This window comes from Euphorbia lathyris, chromosome 3 (genome assembly GCF_963576675.1).
Source record: "Euphorbia lathyris chromosome 3, ddEupLath1.1, whole genome shotgun sequence".
In the NCBI taxonomy this organism is placed as follows: domain Eukaryota; kingdom Viridiplantae; phylum Streptophyta; class Magnoliopsida; order Malpighiales; family Euphorbiaceae; genus Euphorbia; species Euphorbia lathyris.
The window spans coordinates 51945721-51966676 of NC_088912.1; the positions used below are offsets into that span (position 1 = coordinate 51945721).

At 35.0% G+C, this 20956-nt stretch overlaps 1 protein-coding gene across 1 annotated transcript; it reads right to left on the reverse strand.

The window, feature by feature from the left end:
• Positions 1-1885: 1885 nt before the first annotated feature.
• LOC136223023 (uncharacterized) lies at positions 1886-13340 on the reverse strand. Its single transcript, XM_066010803.1, has 14 exons — positions 13007-13340; positions 12799-12946; positions 12450-12577; positions 12276-12363; positions 11737-11888; positions 11249-11386; positions 11071-11178; positions 10479-10590; positions 8213-8359; positions 8049-8086; positions 7873-7965; positions 6139-6222; positions 3815-3955; positions 1886-2335 (listed from the first exon to the last, which is right to left on the reverse strand). Exons 1-14 carry the CDS (start codon positions 13094-13096, stop codon positions 2201-2203), a joined length of 1602 nt encoding a protein of 533 aa, XP_065866875.1. The 5' UTR covers positions 13097-13340; the 3' UTR covers positions 1886-2200.
• Between the last annotated feature and the right edge of the window lie 7616 nt (positions 13341-20956).

Sequence of the window (20956 nt, forward strand, 5' to 3'; positions counted from 1 at the left end):
CCCAAGACAAGCAGGCCATAGGACATCATGGCCCCCATCCGTCTAGTCCAAAGGCCCATGATACACCTCACGTCTAATCATAACATTCGAAGGGGGAACTCCAACAAACGTATAAACCCCGCCTTTAAGCATGTGCGAGGCACTAGCTCCAAGTGGATGCACCGCTATAAGCAGTCGACACAAAATACAAAGTCCGCATAGAGAAAGGTATAGGCAAAGGTACAATTCCAACAAAAATAATAATTTACCAACCAGTAAAACAAGATACATTAGAAAAACACATCAAGTTACAAGCATAGGATAAACCTGAGCTACAAATAAAAACCATAAGACAGAGATCACTAGGCATCATCAGCTGCTACATATCCCTCCAATCGCGGCACTGGTCCGTATTATGAACAATCTACAAATGATATAGACAAGCACGCCTCATCTAGGTCACAGGGTGGGCCAGATCAGGTGAAACCATACCAATCAAACCTTTGAAAAGATATTGACAAAAAACGAGACTTCAAGGCAGTAATGGGTCATAGTACAATGGCCCATTCCCATCCACATCTGATAGCGATAGATGCTACCCCTGTCTCCTCCCACGAATAACATAGTCCGCCAGAATGCCACAAATACAGATATCCTCAGCATTAAGACGATGTTCAATCCAAAAGGTGTGAGGCTCACTAGTCAGCACCTCTCCTCCCCGTATCATACGAGTAGGATGAGAATTACAAACAAATGTGAACACCCCACTCTCACAAGCATTGCTAACACGTGTCAAATGCCCCATCTATTATGAGTAAGAAGCTCCACTTGCTCTCGTGGTCTCCTTCAATCTATGCCTCTATCATTTCTAGAACCTTTTAAGGTGCTGACGGGACCCAACCTACCTTTTAACAAAGGATTGAGATAATGCCCATCCCATTTTACAAAATCATTAGCATGTCACATGAGATCTAAAAACGTTTTAGGTCATTGGCTTACGAGCCCATTCAACATGTCTTTGCTTCTACAATTGGAGGCCATGGTATCAACAACTCCGTATACATTCAACTATCGAATTTGATTCGTGAAGGTCTTCATAAGGATCCTACACCAAATAGTTTAAACTTTGCATGATTTACTCTTCAGTATAGATGTAATAAAGTGTTCGACAAAATTTGTCATTGGATGAAAAGTCCAAATACATCCAAGCAACAGTAACCAACAATTCAAACAAAGCTAATTGACAAAATTAGTCTTGATAAATAAAGCTTGATAACCAAAATTTCCAAATAAAAAAGTGTGGTAAGAATGTTATAAATAATTTATTAGTAGGAAACAAAATAAAGCAAAGAATCAAAAGAACTAAAGAGATTAGCAATGAGCTCACAACTCTAATACCATGACAATGTTCTTTATTTTATTTTTTACAAAAATTGTATATTAATTCAAAAGAAGTATAGGCATTATGTTGGAACATATGACTAATTCGGTACATTACTCCTCGAATTGTTCTCTATTATTCCCTCCGGTCCACAATAGATGTCTTTCTAGAGAATTTTTTTTTCCACAATACATGACATTTTATTTCAACCTATACATATTAATTTATTTTTATCAATATACCCCTGTTTAAGTTGACTTTTTACCTTGGAAATAGATAAAGTTACTAGTGGATGCAATTAATACAAAGGTAACAAAGTCTTTTACTTAAAATTAATTGCATTTCTTAATTAGTATGCATTAACCTTAAAAGACATGTATTATGGATCAGAGGGAGTATAAATCTTCTAGTACAGCTAGCCATATACGTACATACTATAACATTAACCTTAAAAGACATGTATTATGGATCAGAGGGAGTATAAATCTTCTAGTACAGCTAGCCATATACGTACATACTATAACATTAGGAAACTGATTTATAATTTACAACCAATAACATCAGTCATTTTAAAATTTCACATTTAGACATGCAAGCTTACTAGCTAAAAAACAAATAAATAAAGTTTGCAAACATTAAGGACACTAGACTAGTTTAACATGTTGGAAGGAAATTTTGTAGTCATACCAAAATGAAGTAGAAAAGGACAACTTAGTAGAAGAAACAGCCAATAGTTGAGGTGGAAAAGACCTTTATAAAACCTGCCTACCTTACACCAAATCAAGAAAAAAAAAAAATTACTAAGATGGATAAAAATAATTAGCTCGAATATACGGCAGATTAGAAGTGATGGAAGAGCATAATGGCATCATCAAGTTTCATCAATGACGATTCCATCAGAAATCTCATTTTTTTAAGGTTCTCATATTTATCTTTCATCGTCCCCTCCCGTCTATCAGCTGGAAGATTTAGAATCTGAAACAAGTTGATACAACTTCATTAATATCTTACATTAAGATACCCAAAAAACAATAATATCATTCCAACTCAAATTCAAGCTTCGAAAATTCAAAAGGAATATCCGCAATTCAGATGAAATTCTAGTTACTAGTTACTGAGAAGAAAATTTTCACCCAACAGACAAAATTATCACAACAAACCACATTAACCCGTCAATAGAGGCAATTATTGCCTCAAGAAGTTTCAGTCATCGAATGCAATGCACATGCCTCATTCATCTTAATATTCAAATTCTACAACCCAAACGCATTTTGTATCGCTTCGGAGAATCTAATTATATCATATCAATGCATTCCACTGTTCATAGTTGTCAAATCGAGATTTGATTCGTGAATCAAAATCCTCATTTTGTGAATCGTGCCTCGCGAATCAAATCGTAAGATTTGGTTCAATTTCATAATTTTACAAAATAAAATATTGACCATGTTGAACTTATAATATTATCAAATAATATTCTAGAAATGCAATTTTAAAAAAAGAAATAATGCAAATGTAATCTTAATAAAACTAACTCACAAATCGGACTCTATTTAATAACTTAGTAGAGATGGAGAGTCTGAGTTTCTGATCTGGTTTCTTGCCTTGTTGTCAACTTGATAATAATGGAACGGAACTAGCTTGAGTTGATAAATAACAATTGGACTAAATGAGAGTGAGTTTAATAGTTAGTGTTGTTGAAGTTTTTGATGAGAGTGAGTTTAATAGCTAGTGTTGTTATTATCAAAAAAAAAAAAAAAAAAGCTAGTGTTGTTGAAGTTTTTGATGAACAGTGATGAAGATAATTTGCTTCTGATCAACTGGTGTTGCACCACGACAAAGCAAAGTGCCATAGACGCTTTCTGAATGGGATGAGATGGGACTCGCATCCTTTGTTAAAGGATTAATTATAATTAATTTTATTTCTTATTTTTTTAATTTCTGATTGGTTCTTTTCCACTAATTTATTTCCTCCCTTTATTAGAAACTTCTAGTTTTCCTAAACTACAATTTGGAATCTGGTGCAGTTGTTATTATCACGATTTTTTGGCATATTTCCTGAATCGGTGGACTCAGCCGATTCACCACCAATTCCAACGATTCACATCCGATTTTGTTATAATTTAGATTCGTCCTATAGATCCAGCTCGAAATAGAGCTGAATCGAATCATACAATTCAAATCGCGATTCTGTTATAATTTAGATTTGGCTCAAAATAGAGCTAAATCGAATTGTAAGATTCTGATTAAAGTTTCCTAAGATGCAGAGTATTCTAAAGCATAATAGACTAGAGTTTAATTCTACTGACTAGAACTTACAAGTCCCCACTCACAAAATACAAGGAAGACACGCATAGAACAAAAAAGGACCAAAACACATATATACACTGGCCAGAGTTGGCACTTGAGAAGCAAAACCAAAAGGAAATGGCATCAAAGAAAATTAGTTGTCCGAACCTCCTTTCGCTGTTCCAGCTCATAAGACACTCGAAGACTCAAATTTAACGCAGCATGAAACATCTCATCCAGAACATGTTCCCAAAGCACATGTTGTTTTACCTTCCACAACAAGAATGTTGCAGTCCCCACAACTAGCTTCTGCAGAACCATAAACAAAATAAAATAATAAATAAATAAATCAAAATCGTAACCAATGACCCCTGAGAAGCTACCTAGCGTCGTTTGGATGGGGTGTAGGAAAGGTTATTAAATGGAGGTAAGGAAAAGGTTTTGATGGGTAAGTGTTTAATCCTTCTTAACACTCCCATTTGGAGTGTTAAGATTTAGAAAAAAAATTAACCTCCCATCAAACCTTATTAAACCTTATCCTTATAGATCCTTCTTCCCAAACATGGATCTATCATTAAACCTTTACTAACCCTCCTCCCAAACGAAGTGTTAAAGTTTATAACTCGTAATCTCTTAATTTAGCATAAATCAAAGTATAAAATAGAAATCACTGAAAGGCAAGCACATAACAATGAATTTCCGACTCTTAATGAGTCACACTATGAAACTTTGGGAGCGAGCGATCGAACAAAGACTAAGGAGGACTGTGAAGATCTCGGAAAACCAGTTTGGCTTTATGCCGGGAAGATCAACTATGGAAGCCATCCATCTAATGAGACAATTAATGGAGCACTATCGAAATAAGAAGAAAGACTTGCATATGGTTTTCATTGACTTGGAGAAAGCATATGATAAGGTACCAAGGGAAGTACTTTGGTGGGCCTTGATAAGGAAAGGCATTTCGCGGAAATATATTGACATCATAAAGGACATGTATGAGGGAGCATGCACGAGTGTACGTACTAGTGTTGGGAAGACTGAAGAGTTTCCTATTACGATTGGAGTGCATCAAGGTTCCGCACTAAGCCCATTTCTTTTTGCCATCGTTATGGATGAACTAACAAGTTCACTTCAAGATTGTATACCATGGTGCATGCTGTTTGCAGATGATATTGTGTTGGTTGATGAGACGAAAGAAGGAGTGGAGAGGAAGTTGGAACTATGGAGACAAACTCTAGAATCTAGAGGCTTTAAGTTGAGCCGAAGTAAGACATAATATTTGGAGTGTAAGTTTAGCGGCCATAGGAGTAGGGAGGCAGGGACAATCACCCTAGATGGGAGAGTTGTTCAGGCCTCGGATTGCTTCCGGTATTTAGGATCTATTATCCAAACGGATGGAGAAGTAGATGGAGATGTTGCTCATAGGATTAGAGCTGGTTGGTCGAAGTGGAAGAGTGCTACGAGTTTCCTTTGTGACTCCGGCATGCCTAATAGGTTGAAGGGAAAATTCTACCGGACGGCAATTAGACCAGCATTGTTATATGGTACGGAGTGTTGGGCAGTGAAACACTGCCACATCCATAAGATGTCGGTGGCGGAGATGCGTATGTTGAGATGGGTGTGTGGTCATACGAGAAAGGATCGGGTGAGTAATGAAATAATTAGGACAAAAGTAGGGGTCACATCTATTGAGAATAAAATGAGAGAAAACCGACTAAGGTGGTTTGGCCATGTGAGACGTAGAGCGCTTGATGCGCCGGTTAGGAGAACCGAAAAGTGGCAAAGGGATGTAGTGGTGAGGGGTAGGGGAAGACCTAAGCAAACTTGGAGGAGGGTGATCGAGTGTGATATGAGTTTACTGGGAATTGAGGAAAGTATGGTAGTGGATAGGACGAAGTGGAGGGAGCGAATTTGTGTCGCTGACACGACTTGATTTCACGGTTTTATATGATGGTTCATGTTAGCCGACCCCGAATCATTCCGGGACTAAGGCTTTGTTGTTGTTGTTGGAAGAATGGATAGACATGATAGTCACAGCACAATAGTTGGTTAACATTATTCATCGGAAGCACAAAGAATGATCATAAAAATTGGATAGGCACCAAATACTGTATCAAAACACAATTCCAACACAAAAAGGTTTAAGTAATATTTAGATGCAGCTTCACACTTCAGTTTTATGTCATTTGTCAAAAATATTTAGATGTTACAAACATTTCAGTTAAGCTTTAATGTTTCATCACTCAGAGAGAACACTACACGCAACTCTCTCCAAATTTCATAGTTCTCATGATTCAGATTAATAGACCCACAGAAGAAAGAGAGAAGTCCCCCACCATATCCAGGCTCGAAAACACAAAGCAGTGGCAAAATTCAAAAATGTATTTAATGATAATTGAGTTCAATTAAAAAAAAAAAATAAGAATATTTGATCATCAAAATCAATACCATCAACATGTACATACACGCAGCATCCAATAGCACAATTTTACCTCCATTTGCAAGTAGTCGTCCTGCCATAACTTGTAAAGAATTTTAGTTGTTTCCTTCTTCTCAACAAATACTGTATCTGAAATCTGAGGAAAGAAGATAAGAAAAGTAGAATAATTATATGGTCAAAGCAACTGGCAAACTAGCCTAAATGAAGACAGACAGAGAAAGTAAACGCAATACCAGGGGAAAAAATCAATAACAGGCAAACTAAATAGAGCACCTAGAATGAAACGGGATTTTGCTGCGCCAAAGTTCTACTTTTTGTGCACAATCACGTATTACAAAGAATTTTTCTCAACTGTCTTAGTTTAGAATTAATACTTATCATAAGATACTGAGTACAAGTGAAATACACACGACATCAAAAAATTTGAATGTTCAATTACTACCTCGTTTGGTAAATCTTCTTTATGCATATTATAATTAACTTTCACTCCATATTATTGTTTTAAACCTTACAATGTTAGTTGAAACCTTTTTTGGTAAATACGATTTAATTCAAAGTGTTGTCGATGAATCATCCAACATTAACTAACTTTAGTTAATCTGAGTAAAAATACGAGACAGAGGATTACTTTTCAATTAACATAAAACATATAATTTTTTTATTTAGAAGTTTGGGAACTGCTAATTGAGTGATCCATTGAACTTTTGCACTAAGTTCATATTTGATTCAGTATAGAAATAAATCTTATATATGATTCATTAAAGAAAACTAACAAAAATGGTAAAAACTATGATTTAATGGAAATTTTAACTAACTAATAATATAGCAGTTCTATATTTGAACGACTCCAATTTATGAAGTGATATCAAATATTAAACATAACTTTGGAATTCATTTAACATTTCTTTTTCAATATTAATCAAGATTACATAAAATCGGGTATTAAAGTGCCTAATTTAACATTTCCTGTTTAGAGAAACTTAGTAGTCCTAAATGTTAATGAGTTTTGAAAATCCTAAAATATCATTAGACTCACTAAAGGAGACCTTTAAACTTCTTACAATACTATAAAAAAGGGCGGCCCGGTCGCATTACGCGTCCCCGCTGAGCGAGGGTCCAGGGAGGGGTCCCACCACAAGGGTGTATTGGGGGCAAGCCTTCCCTTGCCAATTTAATTGGCAAGAGGCCGCTCCTAAGACTCGAACCCGTGACCTCAGGTCACACGGCAACAACGTTTTACCTTTAAACTTCTTACAATACTATAAATTACTAAAATCCATCAGACTTCGTAAAATAATTAAAACTTTCCTAATATAACCAAGTTACTGAACATAATAATCACTAAGAAAAAAACTCATGCTAAAACAGCCTTTTGTGCCTCACGCCTTATCTAAAGGGCACTACCTTAGGTGTAATAGACCATCACCTCTTTGAAGCCACCCTGTCTTACAAGTGTAGAGGCACTGGATGTGTTTGCGCCTTGTGTGCCTTTAACTACACTGATCAACAGTTGTTTGGCTCTTTGGAAAAAAAACAGTTGTTTGGCAAGAAAGAAAAAAGGCTCACTCAGGCACTTGCTGCCTTGGCAAAAAATTTATTGCTGCCTCAGGTTTTAAGGAGAAGGAGATGCAATTAGAACAAAACACCTGCCTCTCCTATGATCAAGCTGAGCGCTGTTTCCTCCGTTTAGATTATGGCATAATTTGAAGTTAGCATAATTTTTGTTTTCGTATACTAAAGCTGTAGACCAAATCAAATTCATAGATCAAAAGTAAAAACTCATTACCTTATCAGTCTCAAGTAAGCGACCAGCCTTTGACAGCAACCTGAACATTCTATAAGCATCTCTCCCGTATCTTTTTAACACGAGCGACTCAACCTGCAGCATAGGAAATGTAATAAGATATTACTCTGGTGACCTAAACACCGCATTTCAAAGTTGAAAGAATAAATCAAACAGACCTCATTTCTCTGGGCTTCTTCAATAATATGTTTAAAATCTGCACAAGAAAAGATATTGTGAATAGAAAATCCAAATATACTAATAAGCCAAAAAAATGAGATGGAGTTCTATGGTTTTTATTTCAAGCAGAACAGAACTGAAAATTTAAAATGAAAAATGGTACCTATGCTATAGGAATCATCAATCACCATTACAAATGGTGGAGGAGAACCCAACTCAAGGAGGGCAGCTCTAATATGATCAAATGTCAGGTTACGGCCCTTTTCACTTTTAATTACTTCATCATAAATAGAGCTGATCGATAGTGGAACTGTAAAACCAATTGTTGTTAGCAATACAATATAAGAAAAAGAATTCAGAGTTGCATGAAAAGTTAAAATGGTTTCTGTTATGTTTCTCTCATTTTTTTCAATTGCTCCTTAGACTAAAAGATAGATAATTACTAAATCCCCTTAGGTATGGCATAATCTATGCCATAGATTGTTCCCTAACTAATGTTGACAAAAGGCTGCAACACTTCATCCCTCAGCTAGACAGTTGTTAAACATCTGTCGACTTGAAGGCTTTCAACACAGGCAAACGCTGAGGTATCCCATTTTGTGAGATGGAATAGCAATAGTAGCCCGCATTGATCTTTTCCTTGGTTTTGCAATATTTAAGATGCAAGAATTCCTAAGTTTCTTTTTTAATATTTGCCTTTGTGCAACTGAATTATTATCGTCTTACTACCAGATTTATCTCATAGTAACAATACAATTTGTGAAAAACTCATGTTAGAATCTTTTTTTTAATAAGAGCAAATAGGTGAACCAATTCATGGCATCCCTCAGTCAAGTGAAAACATAAGGAGCATCCTTCCAAAGCAACTCAAATGATTTGCAAAGGAAGTTTCTTCCTCTCTCTTCTCTGTCTCAGACACACAAATTGACAAACATACATGCACATGTACATAGAAAGAGAAAGTTAGCCACATCTACACACTCCAATTCCTATCAACACAAATAACATTGTTAACCCTCAAAACTTTCTTTTTCTCTCTTTCATCCATTAATTCCAATTTAGCAACCTTGATTGCTTTTTGGTGCAATGGTGCTGAAGTAGCCAGGCTTATTATAAGTGCCCATGCACCCTCTTCTTCAACTAGGGAAGCAATTACTTAAAGCTTTGGTACTCTTAGATTGGGACTCTTTATACTAGTAAGGATTGTAAGATATCGGATGGATTTTGAGTAAATATTGATAATTTTAGGATTAAAAATACATAAAAAGGAGAGAGCATGAAATTTTGGTGACAGCCTGGGTGCGTTTGATGGCCATCATAGAAGATACTCTACAAAGTTGGGATTTCTCAATTTAGATTGTGATAAGAGAGAGAATATCCAACAGAAAAGATTTCCTCATATTTCACAAGTCAAAAACAAATTGCTTTGAAGGGTGAAAAATATTAAGAGTAAATGAAAATTGCACATGAAAAGTAAATGAGTTGCAGTTCATGTCAATCACATATGTCAATTACATTTAGTCTTTTTCTATCTAACCAAACAACAACCTAGGTAGACATGAAATTTGATAATTGTAGAATAACAATAACCAAAGTGTAGATCATGAAAAATCTCAAGTAAATATGAACAAAAAGAATATTCAAACAGCAACGAAGAGTTTAGACATACATAGGACAAAAACGAAGTAAATAATGAAAAATATTTTGACTCACCATGTACTTACCTTTGTACTTAACAAGCAAATATTTATCTAGAAAAGACACATCCACTATATCTAATTGAAGGCCACTCTATTAATTAAAGGTATGTATATATTTCATGCTTGTTAGATATCCCACATTGCTTAATTAGGGAGCTATATCACTCCTTATATGTGTAAGGCAATCCTCTCTCTTTGAGGTAGCTTTTGAGGTGAGTTAGGCCTTTGTTTACATGGTATCAGAGCCTTGTATGCAATGTTGGGCCACCTTTTGATATTTGTTTCACGTTCCAACGATTTGGGCATGAGGGGGTGTATTAGATATCCCATTGCTTAATTAGGGACTATATGACACCGTACATATGTGAGGCAATCCTCTGCCTTTGAGTTAACTTTTAGGGTGAGTTAGACTTCGTTTACAATGCTCATACTGGTTAAGCTTCAACTCTGTACTTTGACCAAACTGCCATATGAGTGGAAATCACTGGACTCGCAAATTTCTAGTTTGTGCCTCATCCATGGCACAAGTTATTCAGTCGAAAGAGACATAATTCTTTGCATCAGTACATAAACTCAATTGCTCTAACCTTTATTGTACTCATTCTCAAAGCTAGACTTGGGAATCAATTGGTTTATATTAATATCATTTTTTTTTTTACTATATCATTCAAAAAAAAAATAGATCTAGCATCCATAATGCATTAATACAACCATTTAAGTAACGTTCACCTGAACTTGCTATTTTCACTTTTTTTTCTTCAGTTCTCGATGCTCCTAGCATTGAACTTATGACAATGGCAGCTCCATCATCCAGACGTGCTCTCACATGCTCAACGCAAGCCTAACATGTAAAAGGACAATAAACATAACCTGTATGTATATATATATTTCAAATAAAAAGAATATAAAGTATACACTAAGTAATCAGAGCATTTTATTACACTCATAGACTCACTAACCCTTTCCTCAAAAAATTTGGGCAAAGTTCCAATCTTGAATTTGTCTTAATAAGAAGACGAACTTTCAAGACACATTGTAATTTCTATGAGTAATCCTAGTGAATGAGAAGGAAACTAGTTTTGCATGCATCATTTGGATGCTTCTTTGACTTCCAAAAGCCATCTTGTGTCTGTTTCCTCATTCAATCAAACTTCTTCAAAGGAGAAGCTATATAAAGAGTTGAACAATGAAGAAAAAGATATAGAACCATTACAATTCTAAATCTAATTTTCAAACACTCTTTATTGATCTCACAATTTAATGATTTCATTAGCTTGCATATACAAGTAAAAAAGAGAGAAAATTATAAGTCTTAACCAACCTTATGTCTAAGCCGACGAATAAATTCTTCAAAATTTGCACGCCAAAGAACACATTGATCTTCTGCAACCTCACTATTTATATCAGGCTCTGAAGCATCAAGCTTCCGCTTTAATAATGATAACAAAATATCAGCATATAAGCATATTTCATAAATCGAAAAATAATTCATATACAACCTTGTCTCCAGCATGTTTTTCAAGGGAATCCTGGTCATTTTCTCCACCACTCTGTTCAATAGGCAGAAATCTTTTTGAATCCATAGGCACTGCAGCTGCCAGCACACGGTCTTCTAGAGTTTGTGATTCGACAACTATCTGCATGCATCAATTGAAAAAGAGGAAAAGAAAAACAATGATGGCTAATCAGGGAAAATGATAAATATCTCTAGACTACGAAGTTTGGCTAGCAACAGTTCCTGATAACCTATTTGGTAACCTTGATATATCAATAGCTGTGTAGTAGTTCCTAACTAACTCAAGCCTCTTCTGATTTAGCAACTTGAAAGAAAACCTAACAGAACCTAGAAGCAATCTCATTTTCCTAATTTTCAAGGATTGCCAAATATAATTAAACCTCGAAATTTATTTATTTATTTATTTGGAAGATATCATGTCATTTATTAAGGGAGAACCTACAAAAGGATTTTATGCAAACAAGCAATAACCTTAGCAGACTTAGCACCTCTCTTCTTTGCTGCAGTTTCTTCTTCAGTTGGTGGAGCAACAAAAGGTTCAGGGTCTGGACAACGTTCAACAAAATGGTCCCTCAAAAGCCTACCAAGTTTTTCTTGTACAGTATCAAGACCAATACTATTTCCTGCGAAAGCTTTGATATATATATATCAATATCTTAATTAACACAAATCCTTCACAGTTCAAAGAAGCCACTATAATTATATGTAGCTCATTTTCAATCCTGAAATCTCAGTTGGTTTGAGTCATTCTAGGACACGAAGTATTACTTACTAAGAAACAAGCAAATTATAAACATATTCTGGAAAGGTCAATAGCAGGAAAGAGTCCATTACAATTACTTACCCCTTTCTATTAAATGGCCACAGCAAAAGAAATTGCATATGTATGAAGAGGACAATAAATTTATGTAAACTATTGTCTGTGGAAGCAGACCAAACATGGTTAAGAGACTATGCAAACACACCTGATACATAATACAAAACATGGAAACATTTTACAAGATACTTGCCTTCCTTGTGATTTGAGTTAGCTCTATCAACTATCTGCTTCAATGAAAGTCTACCATGTTGAAGCAAACCCTCAACAATTTGTACACACTTCAAAAACCAAAGAACCAAAAGTGAATATTCCAACTATAGTCGATTCAAAAAAAAAAAGTTAAGCAGATACTAAAACAACTGACCAATTTATCAGATTCAAATTCTTGAGTAATAACCGTCAGAAATTTTGGGAACCTCAGACGATGAAGTATGTTATCAAACAAGGCGACGTACTGAGTAATTAGTTTTGGTGTAGCTTGAAAACCACCGCCTACAAATAAAATCATTCAAAGAAGAGTTGAAAAACAATACAATGGAAGTAACATGGCTCCTCTAGATTTAATCCAAATTCCAACCCTAAAATTTTAGGGACCAAGAAAAAATAATTCGGTAATCCCCTAGCTTTGCAATATTGAATGCAATGTTTTGGGAATTCAACAAAGAATAAAGACCAATAGCTCTTGATCAAACTACAGAAAACAAAAAGGGAACCTGATTCTTCGAGAGGGAAAGCTTGAACACAGTTGTGCTGAATTAATACAAGTAGACTATTTTTAACTTGCGTTTGAGAGAGCTCGGTGTAACGAACAATGTTTGGGAGGGTAAGAGATCCTTTGCTGAGGAGATATTCACAGACTTTCTGTTAAATAGAAAGTCGTTAGAACATATAGTCATACACTAGCATCAATGAATCCTGCACTAGTATAAAGAGAGACTCACAGACTAGATTGCCAAACTGAGTGGTGACGAGATGGAAGGCATATTTGATACCGTTCTCAGTCTTCACCATTTCGGTTGTTTGCTGCTGCGCAAGGAGATGAATTTTAACCTAAATTTATAAGCAAAAAAAGCCAGGAAGTGGAAATCCTTTTGTTGTGTCGAAAACTAGGAAGAATAGGTAGGCGTCGAAGTTGAGAAGTAATGAATTGATGAGCCTGAGGACTGGTGTTGCACGAAGTTGAGAAGTAATGAACAGCGGAATGGTGGTGGATTGGAATTTGGGCTAGGGTTTAAGGGTCTGCTTGGAGGTTCATTAAAATGAGGTTATTTTCCTCACCCTGCATGGATTGTAATCCCCTGGTCCAATACCATGTAGATATTGTCCGCTCTGGCCCAATTCCAACACATTGGGCCTCACGGCTTTAAAACGCGTCTGCATGTATTGGATTCTCATCTTACTAATAAGCCCCAATCACTCCCTCTTTATTTCCGATGTGGGATTCAGTTCATTCCTGCCCCCATCGCCATCCCTTAGGGCCGCTCCTTGCTCAGGCCTTCTACCCCGGTGCCAGCCACTCCGGACCGGGTCGTTACAGGCCCACCAGCTTCCGCCTGGTTCGTCCCCGAACCACACATCGTACGTGGAGAGTCGGCTCTGATACCAATTGTAACACCCTGGTCCAATACCATGTTAGAGGTTATTTTTCTAACATTGTCTTACCTTGCTTGGCTAGGAGTTTAAATTTAAATAAGGGTTAAATGGAGGTTCAAAAACCTTGAAATAACCTCAATTTCAGTCCCACCAAATTGGTGGGATCTGGAGGTTTTATAAATAACTTCCCCTCCCCTCCCCTCCCCTTCCCTCCCCTCCCTTTAATGAACCTTGTGAAACCTTCATCCAAGCAGACCCTAAGGCTGAATTTGGTCCAAAAGTTTTTAACTAACCCCTTGTTTTGGAATTAATGGAATGTATTTAATGGGAGTTAATGGAAGTAATAGAATATAAACTTTTTAAATTAACGTTGCTTAAAAGTTTATTGTTGAAAGTAAATGAAGTTAACCGAGGTTAATAGTTTATTCACATTAAGGTGTTGTTTGATAAAATTAAAAATTAAGTACTGAACAAATATTTATTGAATTTTAAGTGCTGAATATTATAAGTATTGAAAATATTGAGTGATATAATTATTATAAAAATATTAGTTGATAATGTTTAACTTAAAATGTTAAGTTAAATATTTTGACTTACCAAAATAAGTGTTTTTTAACTTCATTTATTAATTTAAGTGGTGGAGAAATAATTGTTATCAAACGCACTTAAATTAAATAAGTACTTAATATTTTAAGTTAAGTCATTAAGTGGCTTGTCAAACAAGGCCTAACTCTACATCTCTAACCTCCAAAATGGGAGTTAACGAGAGTAATGTAAACTTTTTAGGGTAAATTCTAAAAAAAATCCTGTGGTTTCATGTTATTCCAAAAAAACCCTTGTGGTTTGTTAATACAAAAAAATGACTGTGGTTTGCGTCGTTACCCGAAAAACGGAAAATGGCTTAACGGTGTTAAAGCGCTGACGTGGCACAAGGGTAAAATTGGAAAATCGATTTTTTATTTATTTTTTTCCCCTCTCTCTCCTCTTCTTCTTCTTCCTTCTTCCTTCTTCCTTCTCCTTCTTCTTCTTCTTCCTCCTTCTCCTCTTCTTCTTCTTCCTCCTTCTTCTTCCTTCTTTCTTCTTCCTTTTTCTTTTTTTTTCCTCTATTCTTTTTTTTTAATTTCGGACACTCTGAAATTTTCCAGAAATCTGGAAAATTTTCGGATTTCTGGAAATTTCCAGATTTCCGAAAACTTAAAAAAAAAGAAAAAAAAAAGAAGGAAGAAGAAGAAGAAGAAGGAAGAAGAAGAAGAAGGAGAAGAAGAGGAAGAAGAAGAAGAAGGAAGATGGAAGAAGAAGAGGAAAGAATGAAGAAGGAAGAAGAAGAAGGAGGTGAGAGAGAGGGAAAAAAAATAAAAAAAATTTGAATTTCCAACCTTACCCCTGTGCCACGTCAGCACTTTAACGGTGTTAAGCCATTTTCCTTTTTTCGGGTAACGGCGCAAACCACAGTCCTTTTTTTGTATTAACAAACCACAAGGGTTTTTTTTTGGAATAACATGAAACCACAGGGTTTTTTTTTTTGGAATTTACCCAACTTTTTAATAGTTTACTCTCATTAACTCTCATTTATATTCCATCAACTCTTAAAAAATGTTAAATTTTAACCTCCATTTTCATCACTTCTTTTTCCATTCCATTACATCCTCTAACTCTCACCTTCATTAACCTTCATACTCCCAAACAAAGGCTTAGATTCAGTTTAACTCAAATCAAATCAAAGTTTTGGTATAAAATATTAGGTTAATTATAAAAAAAGTACCATATGGTTTAGCCAATTCGCGATGTGGTACCTGTGGTTTTTTTTTTTTTTTTGCAAACGCAACCATGTGGTTTGCAAAATTTTGCATTTGAGTTCACTTTGTCAGAATTTGATCGACAACGACTTTGAAATGAAAATTTTAAAGAGTTAAATGATATTTTAAAAAACTTTAATTCTTCAACTTTTTAGGTTTGATGTCATTTATGTGTTGTTTTGTATGAGAAAGAAAACTCCAAAAATGATGATTTTGAAAAATTAAGAATATGGTTCCATAGTAAATATGATACCAAACAAGTTTAATTCTTAAAAATTTTCATTTTGAGGTCGTTATTGGCTAGATTTGGCAAAGTAAAAAAATGTACAATTTTGCAACCATAGGGTTGTGTTTGCAAAAAAAAAAATACCACAAGTATCACATCGCAAATCGGCCAAACCACATGGTACTTTTTTGTAATTAACCCTAAAATATTATACTTCAAGGTTAAATTGACCTTTAATTCAAAACTAAATAGTCTAAAATAAGTTTTTACATTTATTTGAGTAGTGATATTTGGTGTAAGCTGCTTTCATTAATTTTGACGTTAGCCTTTCCGCTAGATTGAAATTACAATAACGCTCTTAATTAAATTAGGTCTTAAAATGAGTTTTTTTTATGCGGAAAACTCTAAATTCTCTCTCTAAATTTTTGCATAGCTTCATCTCTAGCCAAAAATCACAGTTGCCAAAAAACTTCTTCCAATTAGGAGTGGCAACGGGGAGGGCATTATCCGGAAACTGCGGATATCTGAACCGACGGGAATGGGGAATAACCCTAAAAAGTGGGGATGGGGACGTGCGATAAATTTTTTCCGAAACCTAAATGGGGATGGGCATTGCTATATCCGTCCCGTGAGAATCCGCTCCGTTACCGTATAAATCCCCACGGGGATCCTCGAAAAATCTCCGAATAAACTTCTTAATTTTAAATATCTCTCAAAGTTTAATTGATTCAATGTATTTAAAAAAAAAACCCTTAAATTGTATATGTTATTTGGCAGAGTTCAATATTTTAAGACATGTCTTTATGTTTTTATGTTTGTGTAAAATACTAAAAGTCTTTATTGCTGAAAATAATTCAAGGATGTAGCTAAGGTAAATAGTGTGTTGCATGCCTTATGAACAGATGGAAAAGATTATGGTGCGATTTGGGTTGAAAGATGACAGTAATGATTATTGTGGTCACCAGACATTACAAATTAAGTGTATTTGTTTAATTAATATTATTATTTTATTGGTTATGCGGGATCCTCTTTGCCCGTGAGGATCTGCATGAGGGGGATGATGATGAAAAAATCCTCAATAATTTAATGGGGATTCTCCGAAACCGTCCCCACAAACATTGGGGACGAAGTGGGAAATGCATTTCTGTCCCCGCCCCACATTGTTGCCACCCTACTTCCAATTAATGTACTCTATTATTGAAAATTTAATAATAGGCAGAAAATGGATTAAAGACTAGCATGTTAACCACAAACCTCCGTACCTCTTTGAGCCCTTACCTTCTTAACAATGGACTAAAAAAAGGAATAATGGGGAAAAAATGCAGTTTAAGTAACGGGCGAGGCTGTTACAAACTGACTAGTTACTAAACTCGTTAAATAAGTTGTTTTTGTAACGGACGTGCCAAAGTACGCGATAAAAAAAGACTTTGCAACATGCTTCTTTTACGCATGTTATATATTGGTAATGTCATTGTAACGCACTTCTTTTGTACTCGTTACATCTTGAGAAAAAGTGTTAAGTTCGCTAGAAGTTAGTAATGTAATTGCAACACGCTTCTTCTATGGCGTTTACATATTAGTAATATAATTGCAACGTGCTTCTATTGTACATTTTGCATCTTGACAAAAAGTGTTAAGCTCACGTGCTTCTTTTGTGCACATTACATCTTGGAAAAATTGCAATGCGCTTTTTATTTTAGCCCGTTACAAAATATTTTTATTCTTGAAAATTGCAATCGTTGTAATACTACGTTGATGTTCCAAACAAGTCATGTATTAAAATCTCCATATAGGTTGCTCATATTCCTCTATTGCAAGTTGCTCGTATTTTGGGCTAATTTGTCAAATATTGCTAACTTCAAGATTGACGATTTGAACTAAACTAAACATGTATATTAACTTCATAGGACAATTTAACCTTTAAAAACTAGACTGTTTAAAATAAATGTGTATATTTATTTGAGTAGTGATATTTGGCGCAAGTTGCGTCAATTAATTTTGACGGAAGTCTTTCCACTCAACTAGAATTACAATAATACTCTTTTGTGCGAAAAACTTTAACTTCTCTCTCTAAATTATTACACAACTTCATCTCCCACCAAAAATCACAGCTGTCAAAAACTTCTTCCAATCAATGTTCTACTTTGCCACGTGATGCGTAGAGGCCTGAACTAACTCTTAAAGATTAAGAGTATGCGACATCTCCTCAGCAAAATAAAGTAATACGACTATGTATCAGGGAGTTTGATTCGATAAGTCTCACTATACCCAGTCAAGGATATAGTCGTTACCATAATCATGCCTGATCTCGAGAATCACATGCCAAATGGCCTTGAGGGATATCAGGCCTCGGTATCTAGGCACACTTCCTCGTATCAATATGATACACGTGGCCCACTATGCCCCATAACCCATAGCCTTCTTTTATAGTTTGACATCAGTATAAATAGAGTAAGCTCAACTCAAGGTACACAAGTTCATTCGTTCTATTAAACTTGCATTATAGCTTTAGTTTACTGATTGTGATCATCCTCCAATTTTTTTCATAAACTAACTTAGGCATCGGAGCAGGTTTGTTGTACAACGGCAACCATTTGACCTTGGTTTTGTGTAGCTTCATGTTGACACGTGGACTCTCAGGATTCAACTACACCATCTCTTATCGAAAAATCTAATAATTGGCTGAAAATGGATTAAAGATTAGCAAATTAACCCAAAACCTCATTACCTCTTTGAGCCCTTACCTCCTTAATAAAGGACTAAGAAAAGGAATAATTGTAAGAAACTAGTAATTTAAGTAATGGGCGAGGCCATTACAAACTGAGTAGTTACTAAACTTGTTAAAGTTACTTGGTTTTTTTTTTGCAACGGGCGTGCCAAAGTACGCGATACAAAAAAAAAAGATTTTGCAATGGGCTTCTTTTGGGATAAATTACACCAACAGTACCTGAACTTTACCTATTTTACATTTTGGTACCTAGATTACATTTTGTCCCAAAAAAATACCCGAAGTAATGATGACCGGACAATTTTAGTAAATTTTACCGGTAAACGACCGGTCAATGCAAATTTGTCTGAGTAAATTACATCAATAGTACCTGAACTTTTCCTAATTCACACTTTGGTACCTGGATTTTTTTATCCTAAAATATAACTCAAGTGAAGGTGACCAGATAACTTAGTACATCTGATCGGTTAGTGACCAATCAACGAGAGTTTGACCATTTTGAATTAAAAATTAGGACCTACAATACACTCAATTAACATAAAATTATAATACTACCCTTTAATATATATGTAGAGCTAAAAAGTAGTATTGCATATGTTAATTGAGTGTATGATGGGTCTAAATTTCTAATTTAAAATGGTCAAACTCACGTTGACTGGTCAAATATACTAAATTATCGATTCATCTTTACTTGAAGTGTATTTTTAGGACAAAATGAAATTTAGGTACCAAAGTGTGAATTAGGGTAAAGTTTAGGTACCATTAGTGTAATTTACTCATCAAATCCGCATTGACCGGTAAAATGTACTAAATTATCCGGTCATCGTTAGTTCATGTATATTTTCGGGACAAAATGTAATCTAGGTACCAAAGTGTGAATTAGGGTAAAGTTCAGGTACTACTGGTGTAATTTGCTCCTTCTTTTGTTCCCGTTATATATTGGTAATGTTATTGTAATACGCTTATGTTGTATCCATTACATCTTGACAAAAAGTGTTAAGCTCGCTAGAAGTTAGTAATGTAATTACAACACGTTTGTTCTATGGTTTTTACATATTGGTAATGTCATTACAACACCCGTATTTTGTACATGTTACATATCGACAAAAAATGTTAAGATTGATAGAAGTAAGTGAAGGAAAATAGGCAAACATTTGGCAGCGGAAATATAAATTTTTTAACCTTTTTCCATTAACCCAAGATCCGTTAATCGTTATTTCATATAAAGAGAGATAGAAGGAAATACCTTTTGATGTTCTATCTACTGTTGCAATCGAAGTGTCCACAACTCTTACTTCGAGTTCCCGAGCACAAGACAAAAACACAATCCAAAATCAAGTTAGATATCAACCGTATAAAACAATCAAGAATAGATTGTCTCTAATAAATCAACACAAGATCAAGGAATAAGAGAAAGAGATGAAAATCAATTGAACGGAAGGAAGTGGTGGATAATCTCGTCCTCAATACTGTGGGTCGAAATTCTCTCTCCCGGGTTGTGTATATCTATCTCGAAAATTACATGTATGGGGTATTTATATTCTCTTGTATCTAAACCCTAGTTAGATAGAATTATGTTACTGAATAAAAATTTAATTCAGAATAAAATTCTTATTAGTTATTATCTATAAATATATCTAAATATAAAGATAATAATAATAACTTTATAGGATAATATTAGGAGCAATTTAATCTCATTAAAACTCCTAACTTATTTATCCTTTAATTAATTTAATTCACAATTATAATCTAATTAGAATTGTTAAAAATCAAATTAATTATTTATGTATTTTACTACATAAGATCGCCCCCCTCATTTACTGGGCCTTAGTGGACTCAGTTGGGCTTCCATCAATTAATTAGCACCTGTTTCTCTTTTGGGCTCCAAGTCTTATGTGTGACCCATTAGGTTCTTATTGCTTCTAGCCGTATGCAACTATTAAATTAATTTTCTCAGAATTATATTTAATCTTTGCATAACGGAATGAGTACGCGAAATGTGATTAGCAAATCCGAAACATTCCCCTAGAGCTATAAGAAGACAGGTTGATTCTGTCGTTGACCTTTCCGTATTAGTTACAGTATAATTCGATCCTTTATCAACTACATTGAACTGAATCTTATGACTATGGATAATGTCAAGTCACATATAGCGAGACGTTCGTTTTACTTGTACAGGCCGAGTCAACTCCAATTAGATAGGTTAAGTGAAATCTGTATTTCAAGTCTTAAGCTATCACCTTGCAAAATTTAGAGTCAAGTCTTCCACAAGCAATCCTTGGACGTATCTCCCATTTATCGGGAGTGACAAATGCTCAATCCAATGTATAATTATCCTGCAATTACTTCCTGTGACACCCAACGTGTAACATCCCTAAACCCTAACATATACATCTTCCCACATTCATATATGTTTTCATGATTGAATACATACATTTTAGATTCATCTCATTAGCATCGGAAGTTTCGTATGCATAATGCACATGAATGAATACATACATTTTAGATTCATCTCATTAGATTCATCT

Bases quoted from the DNA above. Each gene is read 5' to 3' on its own strand.
- LOC136223023 (XM_066010803.1), bottom strand. From the start codon at position 13,096: ATGGTGAAGACTGAGAACGGTATCAAATATGCCTTCCATCTCGTCACC. The intron at 12,578-12,798 runs GTTCCCTTTTTG...TTTTATTTGTAG, and splicing joins TTTCCCTCTCGAAGAATCAG to GCGGTGGTTTTCAAGCTACA. The intron at 10,591-11,070 runs GTTGGTTAAGAC...TTTACATGTTAG, and splicing joins TTCGTCGGCTTAGACATAAG to GCTTGCGTTGAGCATGTGAG.